This window comes from Atractosteus spatula, chromosome 6 (assembly GCF_055471065.1).
Source record: "Atractosteus spatula isolate fAtrSpa1 chromosome 6, fAtrSpa1.hap1, whole genome shotgun sequence".
Taxonomy (NCBI): Eukaryota; Metazoa; Chordata; class Actinopteri; order Semionotiformes; family Lepisosteidae; genus Atractosteus; species Atractosteus spatula.
This window is the reverse complement of record NC_142711.1, coordinates 33,294,116-33,319,947: the sequence shown is the minus strand read 5'-3', so window position 1 is coordinate 33,319,947 and position 25,832 is coordinate 33,294,116. Positions and strand designations below refer to the sequence as shown.

Genomic DNA, 25,832 nt, shown 5'->3' with positions numbered 1-25,832 from the left:
CCAAGGGCCTCCCCTGTGAGTGAAAATTGGACCCACCTAGTTTGAGTGCCTGATTTAGTGTCTTGTGTGACTGGAATGCCACTGGAAGGAAAAAAAAGCTCTAATTTGATTGGCCCAATGGGTAATTCCACATTCCACAATATTTACTATCAGGATATGTTTGTATCAAGGTGCGCATAGGCTGGGGGCTGTGTCTTGGCTCCTTCAGTTCTAGGAGAGAGCCGGGAGAACGATGCCCAAACGTTTGCATGAAACTGTATATCCCTATTATAGGAGAATCCTTATTATTTATTCAGGGGATGAGCCCAGTCCAGTGTGTCAGGGTGTCCCTGGGTATGTTGGGAATAGTTTTTTTGTTTTGAAGGAAGAGAGAGGAATTTGTCAGGAATTCAGCTGTTCTGGCTTCTCCAGTGGATTACAGGAGATGGTCCATGGCAAATGAAGAGTAACGGAAGGTAATTTGCCTAATACCTCTGTGAAAGGGGACTGAGGAGGCTTCTCCAAAATGGGACCACTGGTATGTTATAGGAAACCTGAGGGGTTAAGAAAGTTACATGTTGTCCTCTGGCTGTTCAAACACAAATCTGTATTAATTAAGGAGCAAAAAAAGTGTTTGAACATCAAGGAGAAATGCTTAAACTTCTTTTAAGGGATTAGGAGATTGACTTGACATTTTTACTTTGTGGTGTTTGTTGGGGAGGGTGAGCAAGTGTAGACTTATCAGCGCAGTAGCTGAAAAATATGGCCCGAAATGTAAGTCAGGAAAAATTCTCATGGAGTAACTTGGCCCTACATGTTGTTTGTACAGTTCTTTTCAGTGCAGGCTTTATTTCCCCTTAGGGGAAATTTGTTTTGAAGTCCAGTACTACAATATGACAAAAACAAACATCACCAACAGAAAGTACAGGATGACAATGTTTCAAGAGATTAAATAATTGTTTTATATACTTTAAGAATAGAAATTGTTTATCTGTATTTCAATTACAAAGTCTGTTTCCATTACACTGAGTGGCAAAGAGCAATTTGTAGAAAGTATTGCGGTTGATCTGTTTGACTCCAACAATTTTGTTGTTTATGTTCACATCTTTTCCTAAGCTATCACAATTTGCAGTACTGATGTTAAGTGTGAATTAACGATTTATAGAAATACAGTATGTTTTGTAAATTAGTTCCACATTAAAGAAGCTGAGCTTCCTAATAGTCTTTTGGCCTTTTTTTCTGAATTGTCCCAAATACCTGTAATCATTGACAACTTCAGTCTTCTACAGTAGGCTGGAGAGGGGTTGCATTTATCTTCAAGTCAATGATTAGTTCTTTTGTTTTCAAAATCTTTACTTCCAAAGAGAGCGTATCCCTCTATATACTGTAGATCTTGAAATGATTAAGTAAGCTTTTAGGGTGGCAGATGAGTATCCCTGCTGTCAGGACAAATGGGTCAACTCAGAGCTGTTTAGTGTTTTGTGCTGAGCATTCCAGTGAAACCAGTCAGCAATATCTCCTCTTCATTTCCCCCAAAGCAGCCCAGTTTTTGTTTTTATTGAGGGGAAACCTTTTATGTTGTTTAATCCAGCTGTGATGTAGTGATTTTTCAAAGCTTTGTGTCCAAGATGAATTAGCCCTTAGTCATCTAAAGGGATTGTAACAGTAAGAGACTTCAAATCCAGCATCTTTTTGTGATAGAGGAGAAAAGAGATGAATACTGCTACTTGAAAATGACAATTTGGAGTTAGAAGTGCAATCTAACAAGGATTTTGTATTGACAACCAGAAATTTGAACTCTGAAAGCTATTCTGTTGCCAGAGCACAGTGGGAGAAGAGATTGTTTTCAGTGACTGAAGTTCATTTCTGCAGAGGTTATGAAACGTGAAGTTGAAGGTTTGGAATTCAATCCCTTTTACTTTCACACTTAGGAGAAAAGGTGCGAGCCTGCTCCTGTGTAGGGATCCAGTGCTGGGATCTTGCTTCTCTCTGTCGGGGCTGGGGAGGCATGGCACCAAATTCTCCCCTCCCTGGCATCTCTGGGCTCTCCCTTGCTCATCATTTTTCATTTCCTGAACAGGCAATGCGCAGCAACGTGTGCTTTAACACGGAGAGCTGTGAACTGCATAGGAGTTATATTCACTGAGTGGAGACAGGGTTGTTGCTGTAAAAAGACACTGCTTGGATGAAAGGTTGAAGAGGCTTAAAGGGACAGGAACAGGGCACTGAGTACAACATAAGATGGGCACTGAGTAGCTAAGCTGCCTTTCTCTTGTTCCACAGCTAGAACCCCTAATTTCTTAAGAATCTATTTGTATAAGAGTCTACAGCTTCTTTAGAGATGAAAGGAATTCAAGAATATTAGGAAATACCATTCACTTGTATAAAGCAAGGGGGAAATCAATGAAAGTCTGCCTGTTAATGCTAAACCTGTTTTAAAATACCAGTCTTTCTTACAAGTGAACTCTGCTCTTGGTGTGAAGAGGAGGGAAGGTCAGAGGTCTTTTTTTTTTTCCTCAGTCCATGTCTGTTTTAACCAGTTGCTCTCTTAGGAGCTTGACCTGGGTTCCAATTGCTCTCCTCCCTGTTTGTCCATGTGCTGTTAAAACTGTTTCCCGGCTCATCTATAGCCCTCCTTGCACTCATCCGTGTTCTTTGTAAATAGGGTACTTCTAATGCTCCTCTTCATGGTGAGAGTGGCCTCGTCAAAGTGCCAGGGTGAGCAGGGGGGAGCCGGCCTCTGTGGGTGGCAGGATTAATACCCTGCTCTGTGGATTATATACCTGTATGACTTTAGCTGCGAAATTCTCTTGAGTTATATGGCAGTGAAGAGCAGCACTCTCCGTGGACCCCATGTCGAATGAGTTATAACAAGCAGCCAGGAGAGGGGGAAGGGGGGAGCAAAGTGCAGGCAGATTTGTAGAAGTCTGGCAGAAAACAGCAGGGCTATTGTGACTTGAAAATCCGAAACATGAGGAGACGCCGAGGGAGTAAAACGTTCACGATGACTTGAACAGGACGTACAGATGTTCCTTAAAAACCCTTACCAAGCAAGATGAGTAAGCTGAGCACTGTGCTCTTTTAACTTGTTTCCTGATAACAGGAGATCCAACCAGGCTCTCTCTCTTATGGATTTTGCACACGTTTCATCCAGTTCAAATTCAGTATTTTTGTATTTTACAGTTATTTTGCAGTGGTCTGCTTTCAACATTACATTTTTTTTGTAGGAATGTTCAGTGTGGAGATGGATTTTTAAAACTGTCCGGAACTGCCTCTGCACAGCAAAAATGCCTCATGTACTCGAACCCTGGCTCATGAGGTGGCTTTATGTACTTCTAAATTTACTGAACTCTGTTTGCTTAGCAGCAGGATTCTGATATCTCTAACTTCCATTCACTAGACATTAGAACCTTGTACAGTATTTACTGAGTTTTCCAGTTTTCTCCACAATCCTTCAGCATGCATAGTACAATAATCCACCTCTGCATGAGCATCTGAGTTAGGCCCTGCATGGCATACATATTATGATACCACTTTTTAAATCTGTATTGTCTTACGCTTGAATCTGTGAAGTGTTATGCAGCTGGTATATCAGTGATGTATATGTCTGTTGCAATGAAACCTTTTTTCTTTTAGCCAGGACTCTGGACTTGGTAGCCTCAGCTGTCTGATCTCGTCACACTACTGGTTTTGTGAAAGTCAAGAGTAGAGGAGTGAGGGCCTCCCAGCCCCATCCAGGAGCCAAACAGTTTGTGCCAGGCCGGCTCTGTGCCAGGGTGAAAAACTACAGGGGCACAGCTCCGATTTGTGCTGGAGTGTTGCAGCTCAGGGCTGTGACAATAAGAGCAGACAGGGAGGTACTGATAGAGTAGAGAGGGGCTATTCAGCCCTTGAACAATCGCTCTTTCTCTCAGGGCCTCTTCTGACAGAGCTGCATCCGGTTTACTCTTACTCTCGCGCTGCTGCTAACGGGGGGAACCAGGAGCAAAATACGCTTCTTATCCCTGCACTACTTCCTACAAACAAAGCGCCTGTCTCTACCTCGTGGTGTCATGACAACAGCAGCAGAGACGGCTCTCCTCAGTCCTGCTCATTCTGAGTCTGAAAGATCAGTTTTTGTTTTGTTTTCATGTTATGTAAATACTTTTTTTGGAAAACATTATTCCAAAGAGCAGTATAAACTTCTAATCTAAGGACCTCAAATGTTTGTACAGAAAAAAGGTTGTCTTTTTTGTGTGTTTTGTAAGCAGAAGTATGCCGCTGTAAACTTTGACCTTGTTTTACCTCCATTGTAGGAACTCCAAATTAATGGGCGCTTGTTTATTTCAGTATTACAGAATGTAAATAAAGGAGCCTCTAGGATGTTTTGTGAGGGAGTGGGTGTTTTTTCCTGGACAGAGCAGCAAATGAAGTTGTATGGAGACTTAAGGTGGTTGACACTGCTTGCTCCATATTCCTCAGTATAAAAAAAAAACCATCTATACCTGAAGAATAAGCAGACTGATGAGGTCATTTTCTGAACTCTGAACTGTCTGGATGGGTGTGTGACTATTACACTCTCGCCTTATTGGCCGAGAGTGGAGAGACACCCCTGGGTCTGGTGAACAAAGAAGCAAAGAAGGGGGGAGAGTTGTGACAGTTTTAAATTTAACTTGGATATAGACAGTCCTGCTTTTTTTTGGAATGTTGAGATGATTCCAAGTTACTGAACTGCTTAATTATATAACTGCAATTGCCTGCTCACCCTGCAAGCTCCAGCTCTTTCTTTCCCTAGGATTAATCCTGAAGATATCTTTTTCATAACGAACACCATCTCGCAGCCCTTTGCCAAGTTTGCCTAATAAATTACTTACACTACTGAAGTAATATGTACAGCATATAAAAACGTATTCCGATTGACATTACATATAAATTAAATGCAAATTACATTGAAGTGTTAGCATGGTTGATTCATATTTCAATTGTTACTGCAAGTCTTCTGAATGCTGGAAGCAAAAAGTAATACATATGACACCTGGGGATCCATAGGAATGATCGGTTAGAATACAGTGTAAAGGTGATATTGGTACATCTTCACTCAGCCCTGTATATCTCATGGTGATGTGAGATATAAGTACAGTATTGGGTTATTGTTAGACAAAAAAAGAGTTCAGTACAGTGAAGGGCAGCGTGTAATAGATGAGATCAGTGGTTGTCAGTCATGGTTTTGTACAACTCCTGTGTCTGCTTTAGGTTTTTTGGAACAGATCTCAAACTTTTTTTGGGGGGGAGGGGTTAACAAGTTAACTGTAATCCAGTAAGCTTTGTCCTTATTGTGGCTGGGGGGCATGAGACCTGGTAATTGCACTAGTTTTTGTTACGTGTTTCTCAGGATGACTTGATTGTAGGTTTAAGCAATGAGAGGATTTCAGCAGTTTTATGGAGTCTCCAATGTTCGACTACCATTGCATAAGCAATTTCCTCTTTATGAATCAGCCATATCATGTACTTATAGATGCACAAAGTTAAGCTTTCTACAGTTTACATCTGGCTCATTGGACACATTTTCAATACTGAGCAGCTAATCTTTTTCATTTGAGTGGTACTGTTCCGTGAGTGAAAATGCTGAGCTAAACTGTTATGAAAAGACCAGGTACTTGCTCATGTTGAGTTAGGGATCAATATAAAGAAAGACATGATTTTGAGCTATGTAGATCTCTGCCTGGTTGCTATTGGCATGATTGGTGTGGCCTGTAAGAGAAAAGTTCAGAGTTCAGGTTGAGGGCAGCCTTCCTGCTCAGAGATGCTTTGAGGAAGTCCAGTGTTTCCGTTCCTGCATGTCAAGCTGGAGTGGGATTTTCCAGCAGGGCAATAAGTCCACACAGGGCTAGGGTTACAATGTCTGAACATGAACAAGCTGGCTTTTGGCAAGACTGGCATTTTCTTCTGACTTCTTGAATCCAGTAAGAGAATATATGACACCAGCCTGTCAAAGAGCTATATAGCCATGTTGAGGAAGCTGATATCTTGGCTTCTTTCAAGAAACAGCTGCATGGGAACCTTGAATCAATTACCAGACAGTTTAAGTAGGCCGAATGGCCTGGTTTTGTTTGTAATCTCTGTTCCTATGAGACGACTGCAGCCAGCTACACAGAGAGTGGTAGAATGTCCCATTGCGGTCTGACCAGAGGCTGCTTAATGCTCAATGGACAACGTGCTCCAAGCTGACTTTGTAACTTTGTAATGTTTTGACAGGGCGTTGCATTTCATACTGAAAAAAGGATGTGGGAGTATAGAGCAAGGCACGCAGCCATGTTGTTAGTTGTTAATATTTTGTGATTTGCATTGGATGTTCTTTTGTGCATAGATCACATGTTTAAATTGTATGTATTGCACAGTATACAGCACACAATAGCTGGAAAGCTCATGACCGCAATGCACTACCATATCAAGAGGAAGTAAAAAAACCCTTCTGTAGTAGCCGTATCTCCTCACAGATCTAGCTGGGGTGTTAAAAATAGTTTGCAGTCTATAATCCTTTACGTACAGCTGACCAGGATGTGCACTGGTGCTCATTTCAGTGAGGTAAAGACTCCTAGTAACCCTGACCACTTTCTTGCTCCCTTAGGCTATGGGCTGATGTAGCATAGGGCACTGTTGGTGAAAGAGCCATGCCCCTTTCCCAATCAGAATAAATGAGCCTGTTTCTGATTTGTTTCTCCCAAGCAAGTATTAGAGACTACAGACCAGCACATGCCTCTAGCTGGCTTTTATTTACAGTCAGATATGTGATTCTGATCTTGAATAAGTAGAATCTGTGTTTTTGAAATTACAGCATTCTCCTTCCCTGTATTGCTACTGAGCTACAGATGCAGCCATTCAAAGTGCGCGTTACAGACACGTACCGCAGGTGGCGTCGCGCAGTGTGACGCAAGATGACGCGCGGCACCGCAGTACGTGATTGGTTGACCGACAGGGGCACTCGTGGTCCGTTGGTCTGTCGTAGAAAGACTTACAGTAAACGTCTTTGCTGTGCCCGTTGTAGATATTGAATTTTACCACTGAAGGGAAATCTTAGTAGCTGAGCATAAAAAGAATAGGAGCATACTGTAACGCGTGTGAAGGCCGTAAACGATATTAATTTTGGAACATAAACATACAGTATATGGCTGGTCTTGGTACTTTAAAGAAAAAATACACACCAGTATTCCATTTCTCCCTAAACATTTTAAGCATCGAAGTCTTTAACTAAAGAGATACCGGAGTCAACAAGCATACTTTTAGAATTTGATTAAAAGGGAATATAATATTGAATCGCGTATATATTTTATGAAAGCAAGATTGCTCAGCTGGACAAAAGTACACAACCTACCTTTATCAGAAATATTTATGCATCAAAGCCTTTACCGAAAATATTACTAATAGTATTAACAATGGATGACTTTGGACAAGCTGTATACTCAAAGTATAATTTATTTAGCACATTTGTACAAGCACTTGGAATCTGTCCAAGCCATACTTTGTCAGGCATTTTGTTTTACTTCAACGGGCATAAAAACTCCCTTGCTTTTAACAGGGCGTTTCATAATTTCTAACTACGAAAATGATTTAAAATGCGACACTTATCATTCAACTAGAGCTCAAAATATCACAAGGATCCTCAAGAGCACAGCAAAGACTGTATTAAAAGATACTTGTATGAGATACATGAGAATCCAGGCTTTTTTTATCAATGCTTTCTTTTCCGTATACCAGATTTTATGGAACCACTTCAGAAGGGTGTCAGCCAGTCAGATTCCAGGAATCGGTACTTTAAAGGAAAAATACACACCGGTATTCCATTTCTCCCTAAACATTTCAAGCATCGAAGTATTTAACTAGCATGTGAAATAGCGTGTGAAAAAGTGGTAGTTTTAAGCTTTTCTGCTAATACAATATGGAATCGCGTATCTAAAGAATTTAATAACGTTATGATTATATTTGTGTACTGCGACAGGGCTGTGTAGGGCTGTTTCGCCTCTCTCTTCATGCGATTTCCCCTGTAGCCTACTGGTCTACGTGCCCGCTTACCAACTCACGGGTTGTGTGTTCAAATCCAGCTGGTGCTGGACTTTTCTTTTAACAAACATTTCTTCGAAAAAATAGAATAGCGATATTATGGACAATCAATTGACTTTTATATTTCAAAATTTTTATAGAGAAATGGAGGCTGGACAGTATGCGATACAATATAAACATTTATATTGATTTAAATCGTGTTTTGATTTAAATCGCAAACACGTGTTTAATTATATGTGTTTTTTAATCATAATCAGGCTAATGCAACATAAATTGATACAGTATCTTTGTCTTCTAAGTATCTTAATAAACTTTCAGCATAGCTTTCTACCCGTTTAGATTTATATTTCTTGGGATTTTGGGATCAAACGTGGAAGGATTAGATTGTAATAGTTTTTATTTGTCAAATACGTGATTGTATTTCTGAATGTTATGTTACACCTACAGTAGTTCACTGCATTAAATACATAGAATTAAGAAAGTTATGTGTAGCACTTTAGATCTTTTTTTCTGAACCAGGGAAAATCTGATCATGTTTCTCTATAACAATAATAAAAAAACTTTATTTTACATATCACCTTTAAAAGTGGCATCTCAAAGCAATAGAGTAGATCGAAAAACAGTTAAAAGGGACCAAAGTAAATACCAGACAAACGCAAACGCGTTTTTAATAAAATGCTTTTATTCATTCAGCAGAGAGTGAGAGGGACATCCAGCAGAGAGACACACACACCGGTTTCCATTGACAAAATTGTTTTTTTTTTTCAATTCCTCTTGTCTAACAGGAATGTTTTGTTTGTGGACAGACTGTTAGACTAGAGGAAAAGAGCGTCTCCTTCTACGAAGCATTTCGTTGATCTGATCACGAATTCTTTTCCAGTCGCACGAAGTAAGGGTTGTAAAGCGCGAAGTAAAAAATGAAAAAGTAAAAAAATGTTTTGAATCCCCGGTGGAACCGGGCATCCATATGAATCAAGTAACAGGTTTATTCCATGCTGAAAAAAAGAAGAAAGAAAACACATTCCATAAGAATTGATTGAGCTCCGCTCTGTACCACGCAATGATCCCCCCGGAGTCTCTGCCCCGGGTTATTTGGGTTTTTAGACAGAGGGTAAAAAACTCTCTCTCTGGCTTGACCTCCCCCTCCATGGGTATTGTCTGTTTTTTTTGTTAACAAGGCTCGCCAGCTAATGTGAATCGAAACCTGTCTTTCTAGCTTTTAAAGTCGTGCGATGTGTAAACCACAATTTAAATAGAGAAAAAAGACCTGACTGACAAGCCGATACATACTCTTAGAGTTTGATTAATAGGGAATATAATACAAAAATATAGTACTAAAAAAGGTACTACCACTTTTAAAGGTGATATGTAAAAAAAGTTTTTTATTATTGTTATAGAGAAACATGATCAGATTTTCCCTGGTTCAGAAAAAAAGATCTAAAGTGCTACACATTACTTTCTTAATTCGATGTATTTAAAGCAGTGAACTACTGTAGGTGTAACATAACATTCAGAAATACAATCGAGAATAGTTTTGTGGCGTTTGTTTAGATGAAACGTTCCTAAAACGTATAACGTAACAAAATTAAAGACGATTAAAATCTGTAATCTTTCCCTCAATGGGCTTTGACGTGCTAATGCGTTGGTTTAACAGTCCTTGGTGTATTTATGCTATATTCACATGTACGGCTAGAATGTTCATTGTCTCCCAATGAAAGGCGGGTGCCTTTTGCCGAAGTCGGGAGACATTAGAGGCTTGCCACACCCGGACTGTTAAACCAACGCATTAGATATTAAAAGTATCTTTTAATACAGTCTTTGCTGTGCTCTTGAGGATCCTTATGATATTTTGAGCTCTAGTTGAATGATAAGTGTCGCATTTTAAATCATTTTCGTAGTTAGAAATTATGAAACGCCCTGTTAAAAGCAAGGGAGTTTTTATGCCCGTTGAAGTAAAACAAAATGCCTGACAAAGTATGGCTTGGACAGATTCCAAGTGCTTGTACAAATGTGCTAAAGAAATTATACTTTGAGTATACAGCTTGTCCAAAGTCATCCATTATTAATACTATTAGTAATATCTTCGGTAAAGGCTTTGATGCATAAATATTTCTGATAAAGGTAGGTTGTGTACTTTTGTCCAACTGAGCAATCTTGCTTTCATAAAATTTACCAACATTTTAATGACTGATGATTAACATGCTGTAATACACAGTTCAAAATTAAAAGCTCAAATGCTGTACATGAGAGGTTAAGCTCCCCCTGGCGGTTTTACAAGGTGACGCCGGATAGTTTCCGGCATGACGTCAAATGACACGCGATTAACCACGTGATACTGCGTGACACCGCGTGATACCGCGACACACCCACCGGGGTATGCCGCGAAATACCCCACCCATTTTGAATGGCTGCATCTGTATAAGTTTTATTTCAGATGTAGAGATGGGGCTTGTTTTGGTAACAGGCCCATCTGGTATCCATTTGAAATGTCTGTTTTTTACTGCTAGGGCAGTGTGGACACTGTTGTCCTGCCTTGTAGAAGGAGTGTCAGTGAGGGCTTCCTCCTCACCTTTGCTTGTATCCACTGTCTGGCAGTCAGGTTTTGTGTTTGTAAATCCTTCAACCGGATATACGGAAAGACTGGGAGCCTAAGGCAAAGGTAGGGTGTTTACATGGTGTGTTTGTAGTGTCCTAGAGCGTAGCTTTATGTCAGTAGCTGACATGTATTTTATCCTTTCAAATTTCTTCTAAAGCACTGACATCTAAAATGTTATATGTAGCAATCTACGTAATCTGTGGATCAATGCAATAGCAGCACAGTTTTTCTGTTGTCCTGTGTCTCAAATGTGGTGAACCAGAGGTTAAATGTGTTGTGTATTAATGCATTTACAAAGGAATTAGACCTCAGCTGTTACTCTAAATGGATAAAGAGCAAATATGGGCTTTTTGAATTCTAGTGCAGATTAAAGTCTCGTGTAAAACAATTACCATTCCAGCAATGTGATCTTAATTATTTACTTTGTGCATGTTTATCCTTTAGACCACCTGTTAGACTGTACTCTCTGACCTGTTGCATCATGGAACTGTTTCTGTGATCTCCAGGACAGTACTGACCTTTGTATTCTGTGCAGCAGTCAGTCAACCTCCAAGGGGGAGAGACCCTGTGAATGAGTGGCTCCAGCTGTGTGAGAGGTCTAGGTTACACCCCCAAAGGAGGGAGGAGGGGGATGGTGTGCTCTAACAAATAGAGCCGAGGCTGTCCAGCCTGCAAAGTTGATTAAGAACAAACCAGACTGAAGTACCCGACCCTTGGGATACATTGGAAGGCTTTGTTTTCCTGATAAAATCCACATTCCAAGCGATAAGAATAATCTTAGCCTGAATTATCAGACCAGAAATGGACCAATGCTGAGCAAGCCCATTGAGAGAGGGGAAAGTGACGTCTTTTGTCCTGTTAAAAATTCATTCAGAGCATGGCAGTATATTACTTCGTATTTTTATGGAGGAATAAAAGTAAGAAAAAAGTATCAGCCCCTGCACATGCAGTTTTCTCAAATGGGAGGAAATATGAAAACTGCTAATGTTGCTGCCTGCTCGGAGCGTACTGAGAAAGTGTTAATCTCTCCTGTTATGGTTTCTTGAGAAAGGAAGAATGGGACAGTTTTAGAGACATTGAATGAGGAAGAGGGCAATACAGAACAGACAGAGCTGAAGATGTTAGTAAACATTAGGTATCCCTATAAATTCGGCCAATATGTTTAATCTTTAAAACAGTCTGTTTTCTTTAAACCAGCATTGGAATGTTTGAGAACAAACTGGTCCTTGTAAACTGAGTGAGCCGAATTCAGGAACAGGTATTCCTGAGGAGAGAGGGTCTGAGGGTTTGATCCAGGCCTTCACCACTTTGAACTCTCTGTTGAACACTTTCCTGCACTGTACTGTTTGTCATGTTTGCACTTGTGCAGACTGAAGACTGAAGCTTTGCCTAAAGTCTCTGTGTACCTTCTTTCAGGGTGCGAAGAAGCCCTTCTCAGAGGTCATTAAGGCCAATATTGGAGATGCCCACGCCATGGGCCAGAAGCCAATCACCTTTCTCAGACAGGTATGCCCAGACTCAAGTCATTACAAGCACACAGGTCATGATATCCTCCTGTCAGCGTACAAAGGTCTCCAGTCTGGTCTTAGTGTCCAGTGTTGTGGGGAGAGGAAACTGGGGAGGGCTGGGTTCTTGGATACAGCCCTCATGGGAAGCAGGGTTTAGAAGGTGTGAATAAAGCATCCCTTGAATTAGACTCTAGAGAAAAGGGTGAGGTTAATTCTGTGGATTAATAGTTCATCATGTTACAGAGAGATCAGTTAGTTTAGAAGTCATAGGAAAAAATGTAGAATGATTGGCCTGTATTGCTGCACCCATTCAAGAAGGTGTAACTTCCTGCAGGAAACAGGACTGGTCAGACACTTGCCATTCAGACTGATCAGTTTGGATCTTTGCACAATAAAATGCCAAGCATACTGTACTGAGCTGTACAAATATCAGTAGTCAGAATTATACATTTATGTCATGGTCAAAGAGTGTTTAATACATTTCCAAAGCAGTCAGAAGGCCCCTTCATCTAGCACACGACAGCGTCTGCTGGATTTCACTGCAGCTGAGATATTACTACTGCTTAATCAAAGTAGCTGACAACTGATTTTTGGGGCCTTCATGTTATTTCAGGTTGCTCTTGAAGACCATTTTAAATGTAGGGTTTGAGGTTTAAAAGAATGGCTAAAAATCCAGTTGGCACTGTTCAGCTGAGGTTTAAAGACTCAAGTAGCTGACATTGTGGTAGGATGAGGCACCAGCATGCACTAGGGTTGCGTGGGTCTGGAGTGGGCGGCACTGCACACAAGTGTAACTTGGATTAAATTCCCCCTCTCCATTTTCTTGTTCTCTTTTACTGTATTGTCTTCTGTCTATCTCTCAGGTCCTCGCTCTCTGTTCCTATCCGGATCTCCTGAACGAAGACCATTTCCCGGACGATGCCAAGTTGCGTGCGCGCCGCATTTTACAGGCCTGCGGAGGAGGCAGCATCGGTGAGCACACCCTCCTTTTGCGGGGGCGTTCCCCGGATGGTCACTGTGCTGCGTGGTGACCATGGTTCTTCCTCTCTCTCTCTCAGGGGCATACAGTACGAGTCAGGGGTTGGAGTGCGTGCGCCAAGACGTGGCGCGGTACATTGAGCGGAGAGACGGCGGGATCCGCTCGGACCCCAGCAACATCTACCTCTCCACTGGCGCCAGCGACGCCATTGTGGTACAGTACCCTTCTGTCTGCATGTTGAGTTTCCGGCACTCTGACCTCTCTCTCATCCTCTTTTGTGTTCTGCTGATTGCTTGTTTGTCAGGCCTTGTCTTGTTGGTTGTGATTCTGTATTCCCCTTGTCTCCCTTGCATATTTGTGCATCTATATTCCTAAACTGGTTATTTTTCATAATGCAATTAGAAAACGGCATTAGCATTTTTAACATTTGTTTGGCAAATGTATAATATGCTTCATGTAATATTCTTGAAATATCCTGTTGTTGGAGAAAGTTTTCCCCGCTTCCCCTTAAAAGACAGTCAGGAGTCCGTCTCAGAAGTTAAAAAAAAGTTATTTCATGAGCATGGGATCGAAACACATCGAGATGCTCGGTGTATTTTTCTAAAGGTAATTTAACTAGAACAGTCCTGAAATATTTTTCGGTTATCTATCATGCTTCCCTGTGCTTACGAGAATTGCAGTGTTCCGAAATCACGCACATCGTCCTACCTTCCTATTTGCTAAAGATAACTTTTTAATACAATTGGTTACTTAGGTTTGTAGCACACATTCCTATATAACGGCATATAATTACATAGTAGCCCTTGAGTCCAGCATTCTTCCAATCCAGTTCTGAATGTCCACCTTATAAAATATTGCGTCTTCTGCAGGAAAAGTTCACAGAGACCCTATCAACACTGTAATTTCAGAGATGAGTGGGCTGCATTTATTGACCTCTTCCATTTAATAAAAGTACAAAACATCTGAACTGCTGGGGAAATAAGTACCAAGAGTAATGAAGAGGTGTGCATTATTTCCATATTTGGGAGGAAAAAGTACATCACAGTTTTATTCCAGCTTTCTTGAAAAACCAGGAATGCCGCCTTGTTCTCCTAGGACAAGGCTTATTCCACTTGGTGACCCTTCTGTTTCCCTCCATTCCAGAAATTTGATACAACCTGCCTCTTAATTGCTTTACAAGGTCCTACCAATAATCAGTTGAACCATTAAGAAGCTGGTTGTAGCATAAGTCTGGAATGGAATGAGCTGGAAGACATGCCCTAGTGTATCCACTTCCCTTATTCATGTCATTTTGAGCAATTGTTATTTAGGATCTGTTCTGAATGTGCTTGATAAGGTTCCGTGTGAAAGATTTGTTAGGCTCAGTAAGATCGTTTTGTATAGACCTTGGCAATATATTTAGCAATGTATTGGTTTATGCTTGATAAAGCTGTTTGAATTAACAATAAAAATTTCGTTATAAGTTTAAAATAGACATGTATGGATATGCCTTGAATGAAACGAGAAGCTTGTCAAAATGGACTGTTAAAACTAAAGTTTAATCTTTCTTTTACCTTCAGTATCATTCTTCTTTTTAGGGCCATGTCCCAGTATGCATACTTGCAGTCTGTTGCCTTAATATGCACATTCACACTCAGGTTTGCAAGAGCTTAGGGCATCCCATGTCTAATTTGTGTTTCACAAGGGTGCTTGTGGATGACGTCTCCATCAGAGCTGACTTCTCCGAAGGGAATTACCCCAAATTCCTCGTGAAATGGTGACATGTTCATGTTCTAATCTGTCAAAGAGGAGAGACATTGCCATGGAAAATAAAATATTCAAGTGTTAGTAAAATGTAACTTTTTTACAGTTTAAAAATCTTATTTTTTTATAAATACAGAATTTCCTTAGACTACTTCAGATTCAAATGTATTCTAGGTACAAAGTGTTGACATTAAGCTATTATTTCATCACCCCATTTCAACTGATGAATATTCATTTACTTAGGTTATTTTGTACATGGAATGATAAAGTAATGGTACAGAGCTGTGAGATATTCACATTGTTTAGTTTACTTTGCCCACTTTCACTCAATCTTGTTTATTGTTTATTGTTCCTCATACTTTCATTTTTGTAGTGGGACAGATGAGATGAAATGTATGTAATAGTACAAAGCTTTGAATAAAAGGAGAACATTATTGCCAGGTTTTCCTTATTTAGTTTAATAAAAACTCAATATGAATGAACACATTATATCACAACATTTGTGAAGGGACAGACATGATGACATTTAAGCTTGTCAAACAGTCAGAATGAGAAAAAAAATTCTCACCAATGTGCAATTAGCCAGTGGAAAAGAAGCAGCGCGAAAGCAGCAACAACGGAAAGCATTTTGACAGTGAGTTTTTTAACCAACGAATAATATCATGAGGTATCCCATTACCCTTTTTATAGCAGTGCGCCCTTGAATGCTTGTGCACTTTAAGTCCACACTTTCTCTACATCACAGAAGTGTGAACTTGAAGGAAGGGCTTAGTGTGGCATTTGGGACATGGCCTAGTTTTCCTTTTGCCTTCTCTTTCGCGCTCTGCCTCTCGCGCTGGATCGCCCTCCTTTTCCATTTTGTCCCACACATCCATCTCTGTGTCCTCCAGACGATGCTGAAGCTCCTCGTGTCGGGTGAGGGGTCCACTCGGACAGGAGTGATGATCTCCATTCCACAGTATCCACTGTACTCTGCTGCCCTGGCAGAGCTGGGCGCCGTACAAATCAACTACTACTTGAATGAGGAGCAGTGCTGGAGCCTGGACGTTTCCGAGCTTCGCCAAGCTCTCACCGCTGCCCGCAAGCACTGCCGCCCGCGGGCACTCTGCATTATCAACCCTGGCAACCCCACCGGTATGCACAGATAACCCACACATATAACAATAATGGAGTGTTTGGTTTTCATGTTGTTCATGTTGTCTTCCTCCGTCTGTCTTGCTGCAGGCCAGGTTCAGAGTAAGAAGTGCATTGAGGATGTGATCCGATTTGCTGCTGAGGAGCGGCTCTTCCTGATGGCTGATGAGGTATGGCGTTGATGTCACAGTGATGCGGCTAAGGTGGTTCTCATGGCAACAGTCAGGAGCTCAGGGAGGACAAAATGTGGTCACATTAACAGCTAAAGCTATTCTACATACGCTTTTCTACAATTCCATCCCTGCCACACACACAGTATCTAAACTAAAGTTTGTTCTTCAGGTACTATTATATATGCTTTTATATAAAGTGACTTACATTTATAACCATTCAGGTGGGTAGCTGCGTCAGCATGCATAGGCTGCAAAGGAACTAGTAATAGGTTTATTCCATGCTGAAGAGAGAAGAGAGAAAACGCAACGTTTCGGCTGTGAAGCCTTCAGGTGTGAGAAAGACAGTGCAGACAGCAACCATTAATATAGCTGGGCCTGTCAGCACAGTAGCACCAAAATCCATTTAGGATCTGAACCTGCATCCAACCAGTTATGAATCTGAAATTTTACAGGTACTCCATGTTCATCAGAGTCAGCCATTTGATTGTGTCGAATGGATTCTCCTTATACTGTAGTTTATAGCAGAATCTGTAACTGTAGTGTGGCTAAAGACCTAAGTAAACATTGTACTGCTGGTCTGAAGCAGAGGTTGTTGTTACCTGTTGTGTATCCTAGGTATCTAGAAGGCTTCCTTGATATAGATGCAAGCCCACATGCTATGTTGTCAGCAAAGCACCAGATTTACCAGCTCATTTGCTGTCAGTAATGATACAGGCAGCTCATTAGTCTCTAGTAATGATCACACGTGGCAGATGGGCTCATGTGGGCTGCAGACCAGGCTCCTTGTGTCATGAGGTAGTAACATGCAGAGGTGTGTGAGACATGCCAGTGTGAAATCCCAATTGTCTCCCATGTTTACACCATTGGAGTACGTTCAGGTGTTGAGGAAGCTCCTGACAAGTCACTGAGTTCTCTTGCAGCCACACTAGTCATAATTATAGGCACCCAGGTCCAGCTTTTTATTACATAACCCTATGCATGCTGTGATGTTATTTCCCTAATTTCACATGGTTCATGTTTGTGTGAAAGCCCTTATTTTCAGTATAACTGGGGGAGACTATGCAGGTTTTTCCATTTTTGTAACTACAGTGCCTTTCCTCCAAAAGTACTGTGATGAGTTCAAATTAGCCCATTATAGCTGTATGCTCATGAAATTGTGATTTCAAATCACAAGATGAATCAGAGAAAAGCAGAGAATATCCCCTGGGTATTTTTATTCAAAATTGTTTTACTAATACAACAGCAGCATGGTTGAGGTCTTTTGAAACTGCTTCTGAAGTTTTTCCACTTGAATTATTAAAAACCAACATGAAGACCAGAGAACTCATTATGATGGAAAAGAAGGTCATTTTGAAAATGAGGGAAAGGAAAATGACCATCGGAGAGAAATTGGTAAGACTCTTGGCATTGCAAGATCAACAATCTGGAATGTTCTTAAGAAAAAGGAGACAACTGGAGGAGTCAAGAATAGACTGAGAACAGGGTGTCCAAGGAACAAATACAGTGGATGACGGAAAAATATTTCTAAGTGGGAAGAATATCCCCCAAATTACTGAGTGAAATAAAAAAATAATCTCAAGTACCACAATTTGCAAAGAAAAATTCAGAGGATGTACTGCAAGGTGTAAGACCCTCGTCAGCAGAAGGGCTTGATTAAAATTTGCAAAAAATACAGAGATGAACTACAGGTGTTCTGGAACACGATTTATTGGACTGATGAGCCCAAAATAAACATCTATCAAAGAGATGAAGAGGCTAAAGTGTGGAGAAAAACAGAACAGCCAATGACCATAAGCATACCACTTCTTCTGTAAAGCATGGTGGAGGGAGCATCATGGCTTGAGCATTTATGGCTGCTTCTGGAACAGGCTCAATGGTCTTTATTGAGGTCTTAACTGAAGATGGCAGCGGTAGGATGAATTCAGAGATATACAAACAGATCTTGTCTACAAATGTAAGAAAAAATGGCATCAGACATTGGCAGTTCATTATGTTTCGGGTCATTGTTGCATACTGCACGCTTAACACAGGAGTTCTTCAGACATAAGAAGTAGAACATTGTAAACTGGCCAAGTCAATTACTAGATCTGAATCCAATTGAGCATATATTTCATTTGTTCAAAAGGAGACTAAAGGCAGTAACCCCGACCAACAAGCAATAACTTAAAGAGGCTGCAGTTAAAGCCTGGCAAAGCATCTCAAGTGAAGTCATCTTTGGTGATGTCAGTGTAATGGAGGCTTCATGCAGTTGTTGCAAGCAAGGAATTTGCAATAAAATACTGACTTTTTTCACTTCTTTAATTTGTTTTCAAGTGTCCCAGTACTTATGGTCACCTCAATTTGGGGGGACTGAACACATATGCTTTAGTTGAAAAATGATAAATTTGTTTGCAAAACGCATTCTAAAAATAAAAGGTGACTTTCTGATCTCTGACTCGGTAAAATTGTTTTATGTGAATTTCAATTTCTTGTGTATACAACAGGGAAACACCGATGTAATGCACTGTATATGTAAAAATACTTCATATTCATTATTTTTCATAATTTATGATGAGATATTGTGGATGATCTTCAGTATATGTAAGCATAAATGCACTTTTGTTTTATTTGCTGACTTTATCCACTTCCTTTCCCTTTTGCCTCCATTCTCTCAACACCAGGTATACCAGGACAATATTTATGCAGAGGGCTGCGAATTCCACTCTTTCAAGAAGGTGCTGTTTGAGATGGGCCCCGAGTTCTCCAACACTGTGGAACTGGCCTCCTTCCACTCCACCTCCAAGTGCTACATGGGAGAGTGAGTGAGCATTTCTAGAGATGCTGAAGATCGATGGGCATACAAATTCAAATGTACATGAGTCCAGGTCTGCTGATTTCTGAATTTGTGGATCAGTGGACATAACTGTGGATGGCACTGTAAAGGACTGTAGTGGTGGTGGCTCTCGGCCCGTCTCTCATCAGTCACGTTTGCCTGTTTGTGTTGCAGGTGTGGTTTCCGAGGTGGCTATATGGAAGTGATTAACCTGGACCCTGCAGTAAAGGCCCAGCTACTTAAGCTGGTGTCAGTGCGGTTGTGCCCTCCTGTGCCAGGACAAGCCCTGATGGATCTGGTTGTAAACCCTCCCCAGGAAGGAGAGCCCTCTCACCCACAGTTCATCAAGGTCTGTATCCAGACTGCAGTCCTGTGTTCCTCAGAACTCGTACAATGTGTGCATTGAAATGATGCACTGCCCATCTGCCTGACTCAAGACCCTGTTACTCTTCCAGTGCCAGTTTTCTAATCTGTTTCTAAGAGAGGTTTGTGACACAATTATAGACAAAAACAGTAAATCGGTAATTTCTTGATCTGTCTTAATTTGAAACATATTTATGTACAGTACTTACATTTTGTATAGAATTAGGCTGAGCATATGATTCCATCTTTACTATAACAGTTTGATATGGGATGAGACTTTAAATATATAAATATTTTATCTCCAACTGATTTTGAATTGCCAGTTGTGTTTTTCACGTCTTAGCTCACAGCTTTGAACCTCACAACTGCACACAGGGGAGAATGAAATTGGAGACTCCTTTGAACCATTCATCCTTTAACAAGCACTGCAAGAGTTTGGGAGACTCTCAACAGTTGAGTGTCCTGGCTGACTAATCCTCTGAACCACTTGTGTTGCCAGTCACAGTTAACCAGTGACACACAACCCAGGGTTGAACCTGTGATAAGAAATCAGCCTCCTGTTGTGCAAGTGCTTTTACTGAGGCCACTCTTGAAGCCCCAGGACAAAATTTACTTTAAAACTGAACCGAAAAGATCCTTCCAATAAATCAGTAACAATGTTAAACTTTTCACACATATAGTCTGATCATTGGCAGGATGAAAGTCAACATCTGGTTAGCATAATGCTTTGCTATGCATGGGCAGTAAATCACCAGTTTTCAATTCTAAAGCTGTGCTGCGTTTACAACAGCATGTAGTTAGTTGTAAAATCCTGTCCTGTTTCTATGTCCAAGTGAACAAAGTTTCACTGGTAATTATGTACTTGGTGAGTTCTGAATTGTTTTAGTGAAACCTCTATAGATAAACTAATCCTCCATTTGTAGTGTTCCCATGGGGAAAAAAAATGTTTGAAGTGTGTTGTTTTTTTTGATCCAGTTGGTAGTCTTAGGACTACCTGTAACTTCATACATCCTCATATCTGCAAACCGTGGAAATGCACACAGCTCATCAAGCCAGCTAGCAAACATGCTGCACCTTTAAAGCATAGCTCATATCCACTAGACCACACATACTGCTCAGCTATAGAAATTGCACAGAAATCTGTTAAGTGACAACCTGATTACAGCAGCGTTTTCCAGAACTCAAATTTCCTCTCCCTTACCTTGTCAGGAGCGCACTGCTGTGTTGAGCTCCCTTGCAGAGCGGGCGAGACTAGTGGAGCAGCTGCTGAACAGTATTCCTGGGATCAGCTGTAACCCAGTGCAAGGAGCCATGTACTCTTTCCCCCGGATCAACATCCCAGAACGGGCAATCAAGGAAGCACAGGTACACTTGCATGGTCTTATTTGTTTAGATATCTTGGTCACCCTTTTATCTGTCTACTTCTCATTAAGGTCTGCAGCTCTATGCTGTCCCACAATCTCCCACTCTGCTTTGCCCCTCCAGGCAAGGGGCCAAGCTCCAGACATGTTCTACTGTCTGAGACTGCTGGAGGAGACTGGGATCTGCCTGGTGCCAGGCAGCGGCTTTGGGCAGAAGGATGGCACCTACCACTTCAGGTATTTTCACTCAGCTTGCGTCCCCTACCATTGTCCTCTCCTACCATCTCTCCCTCACCTGCTCTCTCTCTCCTCCCTAGGATGACCATCCTGCCCCCTACTGAGAAGCTGGAAGTTCTGCTGAGCAAACTGAAGGAATTCCACCAGCGTTTCACCCACGAGTACTCCTGAGCCCTGTCCGGGCCTCTCCCAGCTGGGGCAGGGGGTGTGGGGCACAGCTATACTTGATCCACTCCCTCAGCTATAGACCAGGTGCTGCCTCCCTGGACTGGGGGGGAGGGAAGTTCTCCTTTTTTTTTTTCTTTCTGCAGATTTTGTGATTAACAATTCGTGTTAAGACTGATAATTCTAAGATAAAAACTAATTTCTGGATGATTTTGCAAAACAAATCCTAGGTATTTGTGGATCAGGACACAGGAGTTGTATCTCAAAGACTTACTCCTCTTCCCACCTCACTATAGTCTGTTGTGGCCTGGGAAGAATATGCCTTTACCTTCTAGACTCATGGATAGGCATCAGAGCCCACAGTGAGTCCCCACAAATGGATTTACACTGCATTAATTGCCCTGTGACCTTCCCTGGTGACCCATAACCTGTCAGCTGACATTATAGATTCTCTCTGGTACTGGCGCATGGAAAGCCCTTCTTTGACTGCAGCTTTGTGGCCGTATCTCTTGAGAAGAGGAGGAAGAACACAACAGCCTATGGATAGAGGCGGTCAGCTCTGAGGATTCCTGCAGCTGTGCAGGTTCTCTGTGACACTCCTAGGGAGTGGTGGAGAGCAGCAATATGTCTGTTATTGCAGGGTAGTCAACATATCTTTGAGAACATGGCACAGACATCTGGAAATGTCTTTGGAATTCTGAAAAAGAAAAAAGATATATCTTACCCCACCTGTTTACTTTGCAACTGACTGGAAAATAAACACTGAAGAGGTCTGCAGCTTTCCCTGTGTTTGCACGACCAGGGCACTGTCAAGTTCAGGGACTGCAGGCCTCCTCTCACCATGCCTGCAGTTGGCCTGTGTGTGTTGCTTCCCTCTGGTGGTAGTGACTGCACACAACATGCCAGGGCTCAGGTGTGTAGCTGTAAAGGGAAAAAAAAGCTCACTACTGTAGAGCCATCTACTTTTCTGGAAGTCAGTTAAAAATTGTATAGGTGTGGACACAAGAGGTGGAAAAGGAAATATGTTTTTAAAACCTTGTGGAAATGTTTGGTTTTTGGAACATGCATTGGGTTCTGCTTGGGAGTACTCCCTTTTGTATGTTGCCCACATGAATGCAAATACAGTATGGGGGTATTTCATTCCTACAGTTTCCATTTAGAAGTTGTCTGTGGAGCAGAATATCAAATTCCCGTTTCGTGGCATTACATGATTAGACCAATTTTTGCAAAGCATTTCAATAAAAATATTAAATGAACAGTGCATTGGGTTAAAAATATTCCCAGTGCAATTAGATATTTGCATACATGACCTAATTAGGGACAGATGTGAGGTACGTTTGACTTAAATATCAACAGTAACCGTAAACTAATTTGAAAATGGTTTACATCTCTGATCATCTCATCTCTGGAGGGTCATACAGTTTTCATCTTGGTGATCACCTGACCTTTAGCCATTATTTGCTGCACTGGCTGGTTTACTCAGATTGATCTCAAACTGACTGGAAATAGTCAATTCAGCGACTGCCTGATACCCTTGAGCCCAGCACTTCTGTGTTGCAAAGGGAGCCATGAGTGGGACTGCAGTGTTGTGGTCACCGTGCTCTCTGAGAACTTTTGCCCAGGGTGCTCTCACTCTCAGGCACTTGAGTGAGGCCACAGAACCATCTACTGTAGTTCTCCTTCCATATTAGAGCTGGAAATGTGCTAATAGAAAGGAAGACTGGATGACAAACCAGCTAATTGATCTTGGTCATACTTTGGCTTCAGGTGTTATGTGGTTCAGCAATGTTCCATGGCCTGAAATAATTTGGGCATTTAGACAAGATTTAAAATTTATTGTATAGGCAATGGACTTTGCTTAAGGTAGATGTCTTTCAAATGTGTTGTGGTCAGGAGAAAATTGTATTTTAAGAATTTAGTAAGGAATTTCTGAGCTGCAGTCCTGTGAACCAGCTAGAAGTCCAGCATGTCCTGGTTGTAAACTCTCTAAATCCATTTTGGAATGAAACTGGTGTTGCAGAATGAATAGTATCACAAACTTAATTCTCCATTTATTGCTGTTTGATTAGGGAGCAGGATGACTGTTAGCTCCGACTGGACAATGTTACCGTGCTGAAATCAAGGTGCACACAGGCTTAAATATGTTCTGTAGCCTTTCTAACATGCAGAATGTTTTGTGAGTTCTGTCATGTACTAAACACTAGTTCCACGTTTATATGGCAATTATACTTTCTACCCGATTGACTGATAATTATTTTCTAATAAATTAAAACTAAACTAATACATTTATTGTAACTTAAGCCTTAATTGTCTGAAAGTGGAATGATTGTAAATTGGAGACGAAGCAGCGCTTTATCTTTGGAACAATGGCAGTCAAGACTTGTCTGTTTTAACTACAGCAGCTATAACTGCCAGGCTCCCACTGTACCAATACATTTCAGGATTTTGCACCTGTACAATGTATTTGAATATAATGAGAGGTGCTAATTTCATGCTAGTTGCCTTATTTTGAGTAAATTGGTGTGAATGAATTTAAATCTGCTTGTAAATGTGTGTTTGTACTTCAGGACAAGTTACAGCTTGTAAAACCTGTAAAAGATCTAACTGCTATGAAACTGGAGTCACAGTATCACCTCAGTTCCTATAAGGCCAGTGTCTCGGAACATGTATGGTCTCTGTGGTGCAGTTCCAGTGTTGTCTCTGTACTAGAAATCTCATTAAATTTAATTGAAGTGTAGGGTGCAGCATCTAAAACCTGGAGCTGGTGTCACTGGATCTCTTTACAGGTTGGCAGGGTCACACACACCTCTGCCTCCATCCCTCAGTTTCTGTATTCATGGTGTGAAGAACACTTTGCAGTGCTGTTTGAACTGATTGATCTCTGCTGCTCCTTCAATGTTAGTTTTCTGGAGAAGAATATGGTACTGTGATTAAGGTAGCACTGCCTTTACATACCTCCTACTGCCAAGCACTTGAGCATTTTAAATACTGGTGTCTTATTTCTGGTGCTTGTAGTACAGTGTTCTGGCTCCGGAAAAATGGAAGTCTGCCTTCTCCACAACCACCCACCCACGAGGAAGCAGAGAGGGTGCAGACTGTTCTCCAACTTAGGCAGGATCAGGAGGGGATCTGGATATATCATTTACTTAAAAGAACAGACCCTGACCTGAGTGCTTCCTTTCCAGCCTGCACTAGACCTCAGCTTCACCCCTCACCTCTCTTAGCTTAGATGGTGAATATAATCAAAGCCATCATGGTTGAAGATGACTACACCTCACACTTCCTGCAGAAGTATCTGCTTCTTGTTCCAGTTGCTTATAGGCTTTCAACACTGCTGGTAAACTGCTGTAACCTTTCCCAATACAAAAAAAAAGACATTAGTGATAAATCATTCCTAGGCAAGTATAAAAGCCAAAAAAGAAGTAGAGGTAGGGAAGGGGAATCTGGAATTGTGGGATCTGTTGACACTCTGGGCCAGTTGACATATTCATGTCAGTTACTTTTTTTATGGTTTTGGTGCTTAAAGGCAGACAACTGGAGATGAAGCACTGAAACACAGGGCAGTCACTCCCTCCCTGTAAGAGAGTCTTCAGTCTTGGAGAAGGGATTTTCAGTCTTTTTAAAAAAAAAGTGACCTGCAAGATTCTGCAAGTTGCAACCATAGTGCTCCTTCAAGTACCTTTCAATGCCACTGCACAATTAACAGCTGTTGCTTCTGTGTTCCTTTATCCTGCCTCATCAGAACGTGGCTCTAAGAAGGAAATTTGCACATCTTTACAATTCACAATGTCTTCTCCAAAGTGTTTAAGGTTAGAAAGGAATGACTCTACAAATTGTGATATAAAAATTGTATGGTGTTTTACCTAATAATAATTAATAATAATTAATTGTGATGATAGACAATAAAAATCTATGCTAGTAGATCTGTTGTTTTTTATTTCTAAATCGAGGAAGTGCAAGATGAGATTGGGGCTATATTGAGATAAAGAAGATCATTTGCTGAAATGCAATGTGCTTAATTTCTTAGATAACACCTTTCTTCAAACAAATTTAATTCAAATCAGTCATGGCTGTGCCGGACCACTGTTTACAACAGCAGGTAGATTAAATTCCCACCCCCGTTCTAGTTTGGAAAGAGACCTTAATTCCAGTGTTTTTGGATTAGATGCTTATGTAAAATTAATGCTTACTGAAATAGGTTTTCTTCTTCTTTTAATTTTTATCTGATCAGAGCATTGGGTTCTTTACAATACATGGTCACAACACAGGGGATGGGGTACCCTACTCTAATGGCAGAGGTTAATTCTAAATGTGTATACTTAAAAGAAACAGAAAGCCAAATATTATTGGATAGTGTGATAGTTGTTCTGTAATAAAGAGGAGTAAATTTCCAAAATATGCAAATGTGGAAAACTACTGAAGACAGTAGGGAAAACCTGGTGTGGAGGCATCTGTTGAAAAGTCAGAAAATTACTCCAAGCAACAAATATGATGCTCAACAAGACTTCCACTTATCTCTCTATTAGTTTGATCTATTAAGCACAAGTGGAAGGATGAAATTAGGATCAAGGTCAAATTAAACAAGCTACAAGGTAACTTTAAAAGAACAGCGATTTATGTATAGCAAACCTGTAAGTGTCGGAGGGAAGTGAGCTAAATTTTGTTTACCTTGTGAAAGGGAATGCAATAGGAGCTGTTGTGCTATGTTGTTGAGCTTAGTGTGCAATTACTGCAGTTGTGGTATT

General features: G+C 41.0%; 1 protein-coding gene across 4 annotated transcripts in view; it reads left to right on the top strand.

The window, feature by feature from the left end:
• Positions 1-25,008, top strand: part of LOC148832782 (alanine aminotransferase 2-like) — a 54,273-nt gene extending 29,265 nt beyond the window's left edge. For all 4 annotated transcript variants that reach the window (XM_088918746.1, XM_088918748.1, XM_088918747.1 and 1 more), the window contains exons 3-12: positions 12,029-12,118; positions 12,984-13,092; positions 13,179-13,312; positions 15,733-15,976; positions 16,067-16,146; positions 18,810-18,946; positions 19,136-19,310; positions 20,534-20,689; positions 20,810-20,922; positions 21,003-25,008. In XM_088918746.1, the coding sequence (XP_088774872.1) occupies positions 12,029-12,118; positions 12,984-13,092; positions 13,179-13,312; positions 15,733-15,976; positions 16,067-16,146; positions 18,810-18,946; positions 19,136-19,310; positions 20,534-20,689; positions 20,810-20,922; positions 21,003-21,093 (1,329 nt within the window). In that variant the 3' untranslated portion in view covers positions 21,094-25,008. The remainder of the gene's footprint in view (positions 1-12,028; positions 12,119-12,983; positions 13,093-13,178; positions 13,313-15,732; positions 15,977-16,066; positions 16,147-18,809; positions 18,947-19,135; positions 19,311-20,533; positions 20,690-20,809; positions 20,923-21,002) is intronic.
• Positions 25,009-25,832: the final 824 nt, after the last annotated feature.